The 16,494-nt window shown below is 39.0% G+C and overlaps 2 protein-coding genes across 4 annotated transcripts in view; one reads left to right on the top strand and one right to left on the bottom strand.

Moving 5' to 3' along the window:
• The first annotated feature begins 596 nt into the window (after nucleotides 1-596).
• On the top strand, nucleotides 597-5,553 carry LOC131198200 (glucose-6-phosphatase catalytic subunit 1-like). The gene is made up of 5 exons (XM_058182698.1): nucleotides 597-831; nucleotides 2,213-2,322; nucleotides 2,422-2,527; nucleotides 4,830-4,945; nucleotides 5,042-5,553. Exons 1-5 carry the CDS (start codon nucleotides 614-616, stop codon nucleotides 5,551-5,553), a joined length of 1,062 nt encoding a protein of 353 aa, XP_058038681.1. The 5' UTR covers nucleotides 597-613.
• The window catches only part of PTGES3L (prostaglandin E synthase 3 like), a 43,503-nt gene continuing 29,717 nt past the window's right edge, over nucleotides 2,709-16,494 (bottom strand). The window contains exons 5-13 of one of the 3 annotated variants that reach the window (XR_009154900.1): nucleotides 11,863-12,019; nucleotides 11,673-11,789; nucleotides 11,407-11,537; nucleotides 10,935-11,001; nucleotides 10,315-10,406; nucleotides 9,774-9,828; nucleotides 7,780-7,874; nucleotides 7,275-7,617; nucleotides 2,721-4,962 (exon numbers count right to left, since the gene is read on the bottom strand). Coding sequence is in view for 2 of the 3 variants with exons in the window: in XM_058180933.1 (XP_058036916.1) it covers nucleotides 7,497-7,617; nucleotides 7,780-7,874; nucleotides 9,774-9,828; nucleotides 10,315-10,406; nucleotides 10,935-11,001; nucleotides 11,407-11,537; nucleotides 11,673-11,789; nucleotides 11,863-12,019 (835 nt within the window). In the remaining variant the exon portion in view is untranslated. Of the gene's footprint in view, nucleotides 7,618-7,779; nucleotides 7,875-9,773; nucleotides 9,829-10,314; nucleotides 10,407-10,934; nucleotides 11,002-11,406; nucleotides 11,538-11,672; nucleotides 11,790-11,862; nucleotides 12,020-16,494 lie in introns of all 3 variants that reach the window. The other 2 variants (XM_058180933.1, XM_058180931.1) reach the window with 2 other exon arrangements.

Below are 16,494 nucleotides of genomic sequence, written 5' to 3' on the forward strand. Positions count from 1 at the left end.
AATTATCTGGAAAGTTTACTTATCAACCTTCAATTTCCCAGTTTTTAGTTTGTATCTAAAATGTCTGAGATTTAGACATTTAGCTAGAACAAGTTCAAAGAAGAAAGAAAATCGGAACTACTTATGCTAATTTAAGTCTTTAAAAATAGTTCTTGAAGATTGCTGATGCCTTACATTATGCACTCATTCCATAATGGTTGAATTAAGCAGAGTATTTTTCCTCCCAGTGTTATAAGTTGCCTCATCTACAGAGACATTATTACATTTAGATGTTCATAACTTTTTACAAAGGTACATTAGAATTGTAGTTTGATCAATAAGTGGGTTCTGTTAAGCAGAATCTAACCTCCATTCAGAATTCAGTGGGAAAAGGCAATGGTATTTGAAACACTTTCAAGCATTTAGGGAAGATATGCTCCCTGAAACAGAAGATATTGACTCTTGTACACAAATACACCTTGCTTCATTCTGCAGCTTCTGTCAATATTTTTTGGACAGGAGAGGTGGTTAAAGATCAAAGATCAGAGGGCTTGGATATTAAAAAGGCCGAGCAATTGCTGGGGAAACTAGAAGAACCGAAGTGGGAGAAGATAATCTCTGCTGAAGTTGTGCCATGGATCTTATGCACAGTATAGGAATCCAGGCCACCAGCTACCTCCAAGAGAATTTCATGGACTTTCAAGATTGGTTTCTCTTCATCTCAACAGTAGCTGATCTCAGAACAACTTTCTTCTTCTTCTTTCCCATCTGGTTCCAACTGAACGAATCAGTAGGAATCCGACTCATCTGGGTAGCTGTCTTCAGCGATTGGTTCAACCTTGTTTTCAAGTGGTGAGCATGAATGAGAATCCCTGATCACCACATCTGGGGTCAGGGATGACTTCTTCTCTCTTTCTTCCAGCACGAAGGCCAAAATGACTTTTACAACCCTTCTTTGTTGCAAGTTTGTTGTTCTGGTGCTTAACTCAGAACATAGGTCTTTCCATCCTGTGAAGCATGCAAAAGAATATAGTATACAGTAATATTAGAAAAAACCAATCTGCTTATATAATATGCTCCAGATTTTGACTCTTTTTTGAAAGGCCAGCACGAACTGTAATTTATAAGTTGTATGTAATGCAACTGTTGGCTGCGAAGCAAGGAAGGACTAAGGAGAGGGAGGTGATTGGGAAGAACACATTCACATTAGGTTTTTCTCCAAATAAGCATTTATCATTTCCAGGATATATTTCATGTAGGCCCCCTCAGAGAGTTGAATTTGGGATACTTAAGGAAAAGGAAGCAGGCTTGAGGACTGCCATTATTCTCTTACCTCTCTCTTCAGAAATTAACCAGTTCTTTGTTTATTTGCTTAAATAGTCTGTGCATCCATTTCTTCCATGGATTTTTATTCTCCAACTATCATAAACTGGGACTTGGGTATCATGAGGAAAGCTAAGAGGCAATTTTGTCTCCATATTATGGAAGAGGCTACAATTGCAATTTTATATACATTTATTTGGGAATAAGTTCTACTGAATTTAGGCAGCTTTTTAAATAGATTCTATGCTCTACTAATGTGCTCTCAGGTTCCAATCTAATTTAATTGGGAATCAATTTTACTAAATATAAGGCATCTTGCCTTCTGAATAGGCAAGTGTAATATTGTACCTTAAAAAAAAAATTGGCATTTTTAGATTTTACAAGTTTGTTAATTCACAATTTCTAGAATTTGATCTTCTTTATCACAGAAGTCATACTGACAAGTACTCTAACCCGTACATTATAACATGCATTCTTCATTTTGTTGAAAAAATTAGATTGATTTTGCTGAATGAAAAAAAGCAATAAAAGATTGACTGTTGAAATTTTATTTTAAAATTGTATGGTTAATTTTCTATTAAAACAATCCTCAATGTGTTTGCAAAAATTAGAATTAAAATTCAGAAAACAGCAGCAAGAGTAATAAATCTTTCTGAGTCAAATACTTTGGGCTTATAATTTTCATAATTCTCAGTGCTAGGAAGTATGGGAGCACAGGTTGGGGAAGGCTGCCCAAGTCTATCACTACTTGAAAGGCTTTTAATTCCAGAACTCCTGTCTTGCAGGTAAATATGAAATTAGAAACTTGAAATCATTTTTTAAAAAATTTAGATAAATTCTCTGCTATTCCAGGAATTGTTCCCAGTTCTCTGCTGGGATCAAAATTATTTTTAATTTTCCTTCTTTCTAGGATCCTCTTTGGAGAAAGGCCCTATTGGTGGGTTCATGAGACAGATTTCTATGGCAATGTAACACCCCCGGTAATCCGCCAGTTTCCTATTACCTGTGAAACTGGCCCAGGTGAGGTTGCAAGTATTGCACCCCCTACTTTCCCAGTACCTTCCTTAAGCCATTGCAGCTGCAGCCTCCTTTCACTGATTCCTTTGTATGCATCTTCAGGTAGTCTTTCTGGTCATGCCATGGTGTCTTCTGGGGTCTACTATGTCATGGTGACAGCATTGCTATTACAACTACAGGCACGGAATCGAAACACCTTGAGAGACAGGTAAGGTCTGCATACCTGCTATGCAGATAGGAGCTGAAACTTTATGTTTAGACATGGACATAACTGAGAGAGCTCTTCTTTTGCTCTTCAGTTCTGGGTGTATCTTCCCATTCCTATTTCCCTCTAAGGAGAGGATATTGATATAAGCCTATGGAAGAAAAACCATACCTAAACATTGTCTCAATTCACTATCTCATTTTCAGGTGGTTGTTTTTATTGGTTTGTGACAATGGCTGCCACAATTAACACATTAAGAAGTATTATCTATATGCAACATGAAATAAATTATGTTCTTACACAGCAGTTTCAAAGTTGACTTCTAAATCAGCAGTGATCACTTTCATGAAACCAAGATTGAGATTAAAAATTGAAGCATTATACAGGTAGCGCTTGACCTATGTCCACAATTGAGTCCAAAACTTCTATTGCTCAAGAGGATATTTGTTAAGTGAATTGTGCCCCTTTTGTTACCTTTCTTGCCACAGTTGTTCATTGAATTACTGCAGTTGTTAAGTTAGTGACATGGGTTTTAAGCAAGGTTGGGTTCTACTTACCTTTACTACCGGTTCACAGCGGGATCGTGTGCGCTTGCTTCGCTTGCGCTTGCTTTTGCGCATAAACTTCCTGATGATGTCGGGGTCGTTGGGCGAAGCTTACCCCTGGTTTTACTATCAGTTTGCAAAAACAGGTCCGAACCAGGGGCAGCCCATCACTGGTTTTAAGTAAATCTGGCTTCCCCATTGACTTTGCTTGTCAAAAGTTTGGAAAAGGTGACATGATTCCAGGACTCTGCAACTATCATCAATACCAACCAGTCACCAATTTTGATGTCATGACCATGGGGCTTCTGTGAGAAACGTTCATAAGTCATTTTTTCAGTGTCATAATTTTGAATGGTCACTGAAAGAACTGTGGTAAGTTGAGGACTACCTGTATTTTTGGAAAATTGAATTTTGTGGAGTGTCAGTGTCAGTCTTCATGTTTTTGTTCAGTTGGTTTTGGGAACTTCTGGAAATGTTTGACAAATGTGTGCACTAAAACATAATTAGGAAAACATCTGACTGACTGAATGTTTCAGGGAATCATCCATTTGTGAGGAAATGCCATGCAAAAGGAGATAACAAAATGTGTTTTTTGACTGTCAAACTGATTAGATACATTTATTTAATCCTAAAGTGAAAGCACAGCAGGCATCTTGTCGGTTTATCACAGATATACAAATATAGATGTCCATAAAAAGGTAAAGGTTCCCCTCACACATATGTGCTAGTCGTTCCCAACTCTAGGGGGCGATGCTCATCTCCGTTTCAAAGCCAAAGAGCCAGCGCTGTCCGAAGACGTCTCCGTGGTCATGTGGCCGGCAAGACTAAATGCCAAAGGTACATGGAATACTGTTACCTTCCCACCAAAGGTGGTCCCTATTTTTCTACTTGCATTTTTTACCTGCTTTCGAACAGCTAGGTTGGCAGAAGCTGGGACAAGTAATGGGAGCTCACCCTGTTATGCAGCACTAGGGATTCGAACCGCTGAACTGCCGACCTTTTGATCAACAAGCTCAACGTCTTAGCCACTGAGCCACTGTGTCCCTTATTATGTCCATAGGATAGTAAAAAAAAAAAGAAAAGAATGAGAGCAACAGTGAAACAAATAAAGTTCTGCCAGGTTTGTATGTATGCACGTGTGCAGAACATATAAAAAACAGACATAACTTTGATTTCATTATCATGTCTACTACCTTGACTCTTTTAAAATCACATTGTACACTATGGCACCCCTGTACATCATATAAAGTCTCAAAGCTACAGGTGGTTCCAAAAACAGGATAGCAGAAATTGCCTATAGATATTACTTGTCACCTACCACTTGCAGTCAGAGGTTAGAAAGTCACAGATTAGAGAAGGGATTTCAAGAGAGTAAGCAGTATGCGCCTGTTTATTTTCTTGTAAACCTTCCTTGCTGAAAGTGCTGAAAATGAAGGGAAAAAACCCAGACCAGCACAGGACAACACATACTGATTCTAATGGCAATTGCATGACACTATGAAAGTCATAAATACAGACACTGGTGGTAAAGTTACGTTTTCAGTATTTTTATAACATTGAACAGTCACCACACAGAGCGGTTGGTAAGTGAGGACTATCTTCATTTAATGAATTCACTGCAGAATTAGCTAAATGAAATCTTATTTCCTGTTCTGGCACAACATTCAAAGGACAGATTGGCCTTTAGCCTAAGATGTCCCTCTTTGGTGCAATTAAAAACGCCTGCTTTTGCCCTGATCTTCCCATCTTTCCCATTCCAGGTGGCTACATCATCTTCTTTGGACAGGATTCTGGACTGTACAAATCTGTGTCTGCTTTTCCCGAGTATTCATTGCTGCGCACTTCCCACATCAAGTGATTGCAGGTGTTATTTCAGGTAAGCTATTCCTAGTCCTGAATAAATAAAAGAATAAAATCCTATATGTAAATATCAGAGAATGCCAACTCAATCAATGATTGACTTATTCCACAGGAATACTGATGGCTGTGATTTTTGAACAAGTCCTTTCCATCTACACCGCCAGCCTCACGCGATACGCTGCAACTATTGGCTTCCTCTTTGGTTTTGCCCTAGGCTTCTACCTGCTGCTCAAGATGCTGGGTGTAGATCTCTTATGGACACTCGAGAAGGCCCACAAGTGGTGTGAACGGCCTGAATGGGTCCATATTGACACAACCCCTTTTGCCAGTCTGTTACGCAATCTGGGCATTTTGTTTGGTCTAGGATTTGGACTCAACTCCCCAATGTATGCAGAAATGTCCAACGGGAAGCCAAACCAAGGGCTGATCTTCCACTTCAGTTGCATCTTTTTTTCATTGCTAGTCCTGAACCTGTTTGAGTTCTTGGAACTACCAACTGACCAGGAGATCCTCTTTTACACCCTCTCATTCTGTAAGTGCGCTTGTGCCCATATCTGTGCAGTGGCCCTGATCCCCTACACCTTTTTCTGCCTCCTTCCGCCGACAGACAAGAAAGATTTATAAGGAAAAAATGTCCTGCAATTGAGCTACTTTGGACATGTATCTTCAACTCTGAAGATTAAAGGTTTATAAATCAAGATACGTTTTTGTCTGTTTTGTGGATGATTAAACAGAGTCTTAATCCCTTCCATACACTAATGAATATAGCTGCCTTCAGGCAGAAATGATTTGATATCGTGGCTGGATAGACAGGGAAGAAAAGCAAAGATATATTTTAGCCAGAAAAGAAATTGGAGAGGTATCTGGGGTGTCTCTTAGAAAAGCTTCTGAGGAATTCCAACCAGAATAGAAGATGACTAACTTAACTAGTAGTTTGCAAAACCCCCAGAAACAGTTACAATCACTTGTAATAGTAGCCTGGAAGAATTATTGCTGCATTTGTATTGTCTGCTTCCCCTGCCCGTCCTCCACCTGCCTGCCCCAGGCATTCTGGTTCCTTTTCCATATTGATCATAGATTATTTTCCCTCTTTTCATGTGAATGTTTGTGCATTTATCTCCAACCAATGTCAGGCCCAAATCTTGCTTTTCACCATTTTCTTATCACTGTGGAACATATTTAATCCTAGACAAGAAACAATAGATGGAAACTAATCAAGGAGAGAAGCAACCTAGAACTGGGGAATTTCCTAACACTGAGAGCAATAAACCACTGGAAAAGCTTTCCTCCAGAAGCATGGGTGCTCCATCACTGGAGGTTTTTAAAGAAAGTGGATAACCATTTGTCTGAAGTGGTATACGCCAGGGTCTCCTGCTTGAGCAGGAGGTTGGACTAGAAGACCTCCAAAGTTCCTTCCAACTCTATTCTATGTTCTAATCAATTTACTGTCCATTCTGATGTTGTAATGGAGGCTTTTTCTTCCACTTGTAATCATTTGTTTGGTACAGCCTAAGCAGAACCATAAATCATCAGGTTGATTCAGGGTTAAATTTATATACCATTTTTAAACACCTAAACAATTCAGGCACTTTCTTAGACTCACATTTCTGTGCCTGATTTTAAGAAAGTGATTCAGAACCCTATCATGGTACTTCTTGCCTAAAGTCATGTACTAAACAGCTTTTATATAAGCAGGTGAACTATAAATTACCAGGCCGCTATGTAAGAAAATGTTTGCACCTCCCTGTCATTAATATTATGCTGCCTGGTGGTGCAGTGGTTAGAATGCAGTATTGCAGGCTAACTCTGCTTACAGCCAGGAGTTCGAACCTGATGGGCTCAAGACTGATTCAGCCTTCCATCATTCCGAAGTTGATAAAATGAGGACCCAGGTTGTTGGGGGCAAGATGCTGATCCTAAGATATATCAGGGATTTAAAACTATCTTCCCAATTTGATGCTTTTCAGATGTGTTAGGAATACAAATTCCAAAAAGTACAGCCAACTGGACCATGCTGAGAACTCTAAGTATACCAGTCCTCATATATTCAGAGGTGGCCAAATTAAGCAAGACTGAGCAATGAATTATGCCTGTTAAACTCCTTTCCAAATGGTTCAGCAGAAGACAATTTGGGGAAGACAACATACATTATTAGAAACAAAAATATCAGCAAACATCCGTAGTGCTTAATTTGTGATACTGAAGCTTCACAAATTTTATGGAACATATATCATAACACATCTCTGAAAAATGCAATTCTTCTCTATGCCAAAAAAACTGGTTTATGGTGAAGTTTCTTTCTACAGACATATAACAAAGTTTCCAGACATGCTTCTTTTACATACCACACCTCTCTGACATATTTTATCTCTTTCGTTTCTAGTAATATCCCTCTTTGCAGTATTAGACCAGTGATAATTCTTTTCTGCTGATACTGGCACGCTAAAAAAAAAACATAGAAAGAGAAATTATTGTATTATTAAATAGTCCTTGAGGAACAATTAAGGCTGAATGTTTTGCTTCTTCCCTAATTGCACTATTCAGATGCCCGGTCATTATTCCAAGTTCTATTTGCTGGCGAATGCCTGAAGAAGGGCCTCCACTTCTGATCGTTGGCTCATCTTTGTAGCTTTGCCCTGATAGCGCCCATGTTTCCCTGCTCCTTTTCCTTCCAGTAGTTCAGCAACTCTTGTGGGAAGAACAACAAAGAGGTGAATCAGTATGTTCAGTTAGATTGAATTCCCCTTACTCATCAGTTGGGCAACTGACAAAACAACAGACCACAGCTCCATTCTCAATGGTCGCCAAATTAATAGCTTGATTGTACTTCAACTGTTCTGAATAACTCACCTGGGACCCAGTTTCTCCACTGCTTCTGAAGGTCCTGCCAGCAAAAAAAGCCCAGCTGCTTTTTCATCTCCCACAGATAAGAAAATAAGAGTTTCCTGTTGAAATGATAGCGTTTAAGATCTAATGCTGCTAAACAAATTCTTTACAAGTACTATTCAATCATTGCCCAAGGGTGCCACTGTACAGGAATATTTAAATCAGGATTTAAATTTCTGGTAGTAAGTCAAATTCATTTGCAGGCTCCCTGCAAGATTTATGTTTCACTGGTTCAACTCTTAACTCTTTAATTTCAAGGTCTTCAGAGAAACTATGCTTTGCAATACTTTATTTTGTTAAGATAAAATCCGTATGATTTGATTTCCATTTTTTTAAAAAAACCTGTGGATCAGTAGAGGACTAATTTCTATTTCCATATATTACACCTTTTTTAATCAAAGTACTAGAGCACTAGTTGGTAAGTAAAATCTGTTCATACTTACAGAAGGACCAAGTGCAACTTTAGTACTTGAATCAAGCTTCAGACACACAAAGAACTGATAAGTTCTTTGACAAACTGATCAGCAAGCTAGCAAACACTTCTCATCCTCTTGAATGTTAACTATTAAGTCTGAATAGTTAGTGAGATACATTCATTAAGTGAGATACACTTTTGCTTCTACATCTTTATTTGGTAGAATCACATGGATAAGAATACCAGAGAATACTTAATTTGGGATACTTCTATATTTAAATCTGATCATTATCCCATCTTAAACCGTAAACTATAATTTCTATAATCAATTACCTATATTTTGCATTGATTTGAAGCCATGTTCTAAAGCCCATACCAAAGATGTTAAATGCCTGCTAGACTATTTATAATAAGAAAAATGATATATAGTTGGTCCTTACTTAATTATGAGTCCTCGACTTATGACCAAACTTGAGACCATTTCCATCATAAATTGGTGAAATCATAAATGTGACTAGACCCAATTTTATGACCAACCAGTTTTACTGCAATAATTAAACAAATCACATGATCGTAAGCAAATCCAGCTTCCCCAATTGATAATTCTTACTGGAAACCATTCAAAAAAGTCACAAAACAGTCATGTGATACAAAACACTGCCACTAGTCATAAATACGTATTGGTTGCCAAGCATCCAATTTGTTATCATGTGGCTTTGGTGGTGGTGATGCAACAGTCGTAAGTGCAAGAACAGGTCATAAATCACTTTTCTTGATTTCACTGTTTCTTTCAACCATTGTTAAAAAATGGTTGTTAGGTCAAGGAACTACTGTAACTAGGATTGTCAACTCCATCATTAAGGGACATGGTCACAAAGTGTGACCATGCATAGGCTTATAATAGCAGTTGCAGTGGTTCCAGTTGTGGTTGTTAGACAAATCCCATGCTGTTACAGTGTCCCACAGTTACATGATAACTGTAATAGCTCAGGCTGTTAGAAGCCTGTTATTAGAACACAGCAGCCTGCAATTACTGCAGGTTCAAGCCCGGCCCGAGGTTGACTCAGCCTTCCATCCTTTATAAGGTAGGTAAAATGAGGACTCAGATTGTTGGGGGGGCAATAATGACTTTGTAAATATACAAATAGAATGAGACTATTGCCTTATACACTGTAAGCTGCCCTGAGTCTTCGGAGAAGGGTGGGATATAAATGTAAATAAATAAATAAAAAATTTACAACCACCTTCCATCTTTCCCATCGATCTTGTTTGTTGGAAGCCAACAGTGAAGGTCGCAAATGGAGAGCACATGACCACAGGATGCTGCAACCCTCATCATTGTGAGCTGGTTGCAAAATGCCTAATTGCCATTACCTGACAATGGGAACACTGCAACAGCCACACATTATCAGGAACAGTCATAAATCTTCTCGTTCGGTACTGCTATATTTCGAATGATCATGGAACAAATGTATCAGAAACAGGAACCTCCTTTAAATTTAAAATCCTATTTTAAAAATTAGAGAAACAAGAAAAGACTCACCCCAGAGCCAATTTCATTTGCAATTATATTCATGAACTCAGAGTCACCATCTTTCCTGTAGAGAGGAAAAAGATATTCCATGATCCCCTAAGAATAGAAATACTTTCCTATTTTAAATTTTTTTTATAAGAAATAAGTTCAAACTTCCACTCTCATACCCCTCTCTGTAACAGGTCTGTCAGACATACAAAGAGTGCCTGGATTGGTTTGATAATTTAATTTGTATTAACTTCAGCTTTTTGGAGATTTAAAATATAGCGCACTTTTGCTTGATGGAGCTTCAAAGGATTTATTATTAAAGTAAAAATAGAGTTCTCAAGACACTAAATTGTTCTTGTTGATAAAATTAAATATCATTTCATGTTTGTGGTTGTATGGGAGATGAGGGTGACTTCAATTATCTTGAATTTCCCCTTATTTAAGAAATTTGTTGGTTCTACCATACCATATTGTCAGACTAGTATTGACTCTTAGCAAACATATAAATAGATTTTCTCATGTTGGTCTACCAAGCTTAATCATGAGGAGTCCTTTCCCTCACCTGTGTAAGACAAATACTGGTTGTTGAGCTGTGGTGTTTTTGAAGTTCTGCGCTGTAAGAACAGCTAAATCTCTTAGCAAATTCACATTATTCTGAAAAAAGAAGTACATCATGGATGTGTTACACTCAATCAATTGCTTCACTTAGTAAAGATTAACTGACTGAGGAAATGATTGAGCAGGGAAATTCCTAGCAAGGTAAAGAAGGACAAAGATGCAATAAATTTTACTGAGTTTCTCCATGATCAAGCTGTAGTCTACCCATCTATACTAAATCAGGTGTAATTTTGTGCTGGGAGAACAAACCTTGGATAGTCCTGAAAGGCAAGTAGCTATAATCTGCCTGCAACTGGTTCTCAATCTGATCCTTCTAGAGGCTGGACAACATCCTTCCAGATGAGCCAGAACTATCCTGAAAATTGCAATCATAGTCGCTATCATTCCTAACCAACTCACTTTCTCAAACCTGGTTTCCATATTCCATTACTAAACATGCTTTTCTGTAAAGTGCTTACCACTGTCTTATTTTAACATAAAGTTTATGATGTATCTTGCTGTGGTTACTGTAAAGCCAGGCTGGAAACTTTCCATGACAGAAAGATTGAAGTGACATAAACCTACCTTTTGAAGCAGCTTCAGAGAGCTCTGCAGCCTTTTCACAGCTTCTACATGTTCTTCGGGACCATTCCTAAAATACAAAGGCAACCACGGCATTCAGGAAAGACTGTATAGTATCTTACTGAGAGTAAGCTTTGAGGAGAAATGTGAATGGAGCAACTTGTATTAATAGGGGATGCAGAACTGATTGTAATAGGAATTGCTGTATGATTTGGGAGCAATTTTTTTTTCAGCTCAGGAACAATTGTTCAGAGGCTTACATTATTTATCATGAACTTTAAATATAGTTAAATAAAGTATTTGTTTTTCTTAAATAAATAATTAACCTGGGTGTCACTGATTCTGAATTTGAGAAAAATCTCAAAGTTCAGCTGCTTTTCTTTCTACTGCTTAAGTGGGCCAGTTAGTCTGAAAGTTTCTCAGTAACTGTGTATAGAGGGGCTCATTTGTAATATATAGAAAATGGAATACTTGCTTAAGCAGTGATGTCATGGCCTTTTCAGTGGCATGGCTTCGATCCAGACTTTTCAGCACCCGATTACCAGCCAGAAAAATTAAGTTGGTTTTGTTCTTTTTCCCCTTTTCTGTACCCAAGAGCTTAATGACCTTTTGTATAAACAAAAATTGAGTCAGATTAAAAGATTTCTACAAGCACAAAGAGGCTATTTTTGTTCTGTAGGACAGCCTGACATGCACATCTGAAGAAATTCAATTTATAAAACCTTGCATGTGGCGCCTCACCTGCAGGTCACTGAGATTGGAGACATGTGTTCCACAACACATATTGGCATCAATACCTTCAATGCTTATTATCCGAACTGGTCCAGTATGATCATCTGGCAAGCCACGGCTCCTTACCTGTAATACAGTATCTAGTTAAAGAAGAATACAAAGTAGTTTTTTTTTTTACACTACTGCAGCCCAAACTTACCAACTCAACTTTAGGATCACCCACAGCAAACTCTTGTACCATCACAGGGACTCGAGCTCGAATTTTTTCATTCACACTCTGTTCAAGGGCTGTCACCTGCTCTACTGTCATTGACAAGGTGTCTAGCTCAATAGTGCTTCGCTGACGGCCCAGCTCCCTACAATGGGCAGAGAAAGGCAATATAATATATCCCCCTCATTTGTGAGCGAGAAAACATAGATCCACAAAGAGTCTTCTTGGCCATTCCGTTATCTTCTTTTGATTAAGAATTAGGGTGGAATGAAATGGAGGCAGCAATATTATGCATATTTATCTGAGAATTACATAGCTTATTAACCTTTGTGCAAATATGAACTGTGGTAAAATCAATCTTTAATCTCATTCGCTAGTTTAACATTCTGTATCTGTGATGGCGAACCTGTGGCACACATGCCACCTGTGCCATATCTGTGGGCACATAAACCAGCTGATTTTTGGGCCTTCCAGGCCCACGGAAGTCAGGAAACAGGCTGTTTCCGGCCTCCATTTTCGCCCTCCCCAGGCTCCTAGAAAGCCTCTGGAGCCTTGGGAGGGCAAAAAATGAGCCTAACGGGCCCACCGTGCCATCGTGTGCCAAAAGTGGAGGGAGCATGGAGGGATCATGTGTGTATGCACCGGGGGGGGGGGCAGGGCGCATGGGGTATTGAATTATGGGTGTGGGCACGCGCATGCATGACCCCCCCCCGTGCTCCCCCCACTTTTGGCACGCGACTGCAAAAAGGTTAGCCATCACTGTTCTATATCATCATTCATTCATTCATTCATTCATTCATTCATTCATTCATGGAATTTCTGGGCTCTCCAATTCCAGAACAACTCTCTGAAGCTTCTCAATAAAAAAAGATAAAAATAATATCAAATTGAATGAATAGTAGCCAAGGGAACAAAACCAATACCATGAATGATATTGAAGGGTCCAAAGATACATTGACCCAAGGCCCAGGGAAACAGATGGTTTTTTAAGGCTCATGGACAGAGGGGATTGTACAAATACCAGTATCTGTAGACTGCAGGATGCTATTCCAGAAGACAGAGGCAACAATAGAGAAGGCTGGTTTCTTGAGTACTGTTTGATGACTCTTTAATGACACTGCTTAATTGACATGACCCAAAACAAGTCAACTGTTGGATCATCAGAGACAGACAGACTATAGCTGAAAGTCCCTCAGATAACTACCCTCTACACCAGGGGTTGCCAACTTTTCGGACCTCAGGGACCACTAAATCCTGCGGAACACTAATATAATTTTTAAAAAAATAAATAAATAGTATTTAGTGCAATATAAAAAATGCAAATAATTTTTCTACAGACCACCAAAATTTTCTCATGGACCACCAGCGGTCTGCAGACCACCAGTGGATGACCACTGCTCTACATCATATAGGGCTTTAAATGAAAAAACACCTTGAATTGAATATGGAACCTTACTGGTTATCAGTGCAGCTTAAGGGATACAATTGTTACAAGGGCATAGCAACATTTGCCTAGCACTGGAATATCTGCCTCTTCTGCATAGACTTCAAAGGCAGGCCTAAATATAGCACACTGCAAAGTCTACTTGCAAGATGGCCAAGGCATGTATAATTATAATGAGGGCCTCTTGAGCCTTGTACAAGTGCAATTGCACAAGATAAATCTGCACAAAGCCCTTCCTGACCAGAGGTGCCATTTGCTATTCTAGCAGGACCAGGAAAACTCCCAGATTACACTCCAGTCTGAATGAGACATTGCAATCACATTTAGAACCAGAGGTAAGAGATCTCATGAACTGGGTAGTCCAAGAACCCACAGTCACCTGATCTTGTTAAGGTTAAACTCCCATCCAGATTCCCATAACCTCCAGGCATTAGAACAAGACTTCAACAGCACTGCTTGGATGGCTAGAGTCAAGATGTACAAAATCATCATTATTAACCTCTCTCAGTGACCTCAAATAAATATTAAACGAAAAGGATGACAGTGTCAAATCCTATGGCATCCTTTACATCAGGAGCTTCAGACTTGACCTGTCAACTCCCATCAATATTGAATAGACCTGGTCATGGGGAAATTAGAAGAACCACTTTAAGACAATGTCTTTTACCCCCACTTCTTCCAGCCAGTCTAGAAGAATACCATGATCAAGAAGATCAAAATCCTGGAAGGCCAGAATGGTTGAATCACTCTTGTCCACACTTCACCATAGATAGTCAACAAGCATGATTGGTGTGTTCTCAATACAATGCAGTGCCCTAAATCCCAACTGAAAAGGTCCAGATTATCTTTTTATTTCAAGTCCCCATGTAGTTGCAGCCCAACTATTTTCTCAACAACCTTTTCCAAAAAAGGAAAGTTGAAAACCAGACATAAATTGTCTGGGATTATTGAGTCCAGCAATGATCTCTTAACAAGAGGACACATCACTATCTCCTTTAAGGCCACCAGAATTACCCCTTCAAGAAGGCAAACACCATTGCATCTTTTAAACCTAGGGCCATGATGACGAACCTACAGCATGCGTGCCAGAGGTGGCACACAGAGCCCTCTATGCTGGCATGCGCACCATTGCCCCAGGACAGATCTCTGTAGCGTTTCTTTCGTGAGCTTCTGTTTCCCTGTAAACAAGGAAACAGAAGCTCACGAAAGAAAAAGATCTTACCTCTTACCGCGCTGCTGGTTTTGGGATGCCCTGCCTCCCGCCGGCCAACTGGTCTTCGGGTCTCTGCTATGCATGCACATATGTCCACGCATGCACGCATGCTCCTTTCAGTTTGGGCATGTGCACACATGCAGTTTGGGCACTTAAGTATCTAAAAGGTTCACCATCACTGACCTAGGGGAACAAGGATTTAATAAACAGGTCAACAGGTTAATAGTCCTGAAGATCATGTCCACTTCTTTTTGAGTAACTACGTTAAACTCTTCCCAAATAACAGAGCAAAATCACGACTCTGTTACTGCAGATTAGAGCCCAAATCTATGCAGCTTTATGTGCAAAGAGCATATTCTTCCTAGCAGTCAAACAGAACATTTTAGACCTTGTCTTTTTCCCAGCAAAGAACAGGTCATGCAAAAAAGAACCTCTGGTTCCTTAACCTTATCCACTATAATAGATAAATTTATATTTTTCCCCTCTTACTACCACAATGTAATCCCTAATATGGAGTCTTACATATGTTTGGTTGGGTCACTCTTCATCTTCCTCTAAAGATGCTCTAGGCATCTCTGCTGCTGATTTACTTCCTGGCAAAAAGCAAGGAACCTCAGGGGTAAGTTACAGAAACAAGCCGCATAAAGACAATCCAATCTAAGCCTTTGCCACTTTCCACTTCAAGTAGAGACTAACGCCTCAAACAGTTTAACATATCCTTGGTAAAACACCTGGGAGACTTATTTGGGTCCATCAGGTTCCTGAGGCAGACAGTTTTACTTTCCTACAGGGAAAGGGAGAAACAGCAAGCTGAAAAACAGAAAGTGATCTAACATGGCAAAGGACTGATGGTAATGTCCTCAATCCTCAGATGATATCATAACTGGCCAAGACAAAAAACAGATAGGGCCTCAGTTATTTGGGTCAAGTCCATGGTTGCCTTGAATTCATGAACTTCCCCTGACTGAATGCCATCTTGGGCAGGTGAAAATCTCCTAGAACCAGCATTTTCAGTGATTCTATTGCCAATCTGACAATAGACTCAAAGAGTTCAGGTAGCATAACAGAAAGACCAGCATAGCAGCAAACTCTCTTTGCACCTCAGAATCCAACATCACTCACAAGGATTCGCATCTGTTTACACGCAGTGCAGAGCTTTGAAAGCCATCAAGACTTCCCAAATAATAACTTCCTTCCTAACCCCAACAACTGATGGATAGAAGTTGCTACCAAACACAAACCCAAGTGAGTACACTTCTGGGAAGAGAACTTTTCCCCTCTACCACCACTTGGGTCCACCAAGTCTCAGTTATACAGATATGCGTATACAAGACATGTATTTGTCTTGGAAGCAGACAAACTGCTCTACTATTGTTTCTTAACAATAATCATATCCCCTATAATCCTGAAGATAATACTCTGTCATCAAAATTAATAGCAGTGATATATCTATCTTCTATTAATTGTTCTATTCCCATTTTTACATCTTCTAGATTGGAGGGTATCACCAGATTCATACCTTGTCAGACTTTCCAATTTGATTATGCTGCACAGTTATATATTCTTTTTTTTAAACTAATTCTATCCTGAAAGCAAAATATTCTTTATTAATAACTATATTTAATAACCATTAGATTTATGGTTGTATTTTTACATCAGGTAGAAAAAAAGAATTTTTTCAACCTTTTCTTTAAAAATTACTTGCATTTTTAAAACAGAAAATGATGATATTCTGTTCTTCCCAATGGCTTCAGGAAACACTGAAAATACATTTTTGTAGCTGGGGGAGGGAGGTAGAGAGGGATGTTTGTTTTTTGCTTTCTGTATAATTTTAAAAGAAGAAAACATAATTCATTAACTAGAAATAGCTAAAGTAACATCACATGCAAGTGTGTAGTTTTACAAAATTCCTTAGCAGGTAACATGCACAAAAATCAGGGCAAAATCCAAAAAAGCAAGCCAA

This window comes from Ahaetulla prasina, chromosome 4, assembly GCF_028640845.1.
Source record: "Ahaetulla prasina isolate Xishuangbanna chromosome 4, ASM2864084v1, whole genome shotgun sequence".
Taxonomy (NCBI): Eukaryota; Metazoa; Chordata; class Lepidosauria; order Squamata; family Colubridae; genus Ahaetulla; species Ahaetulla prasina.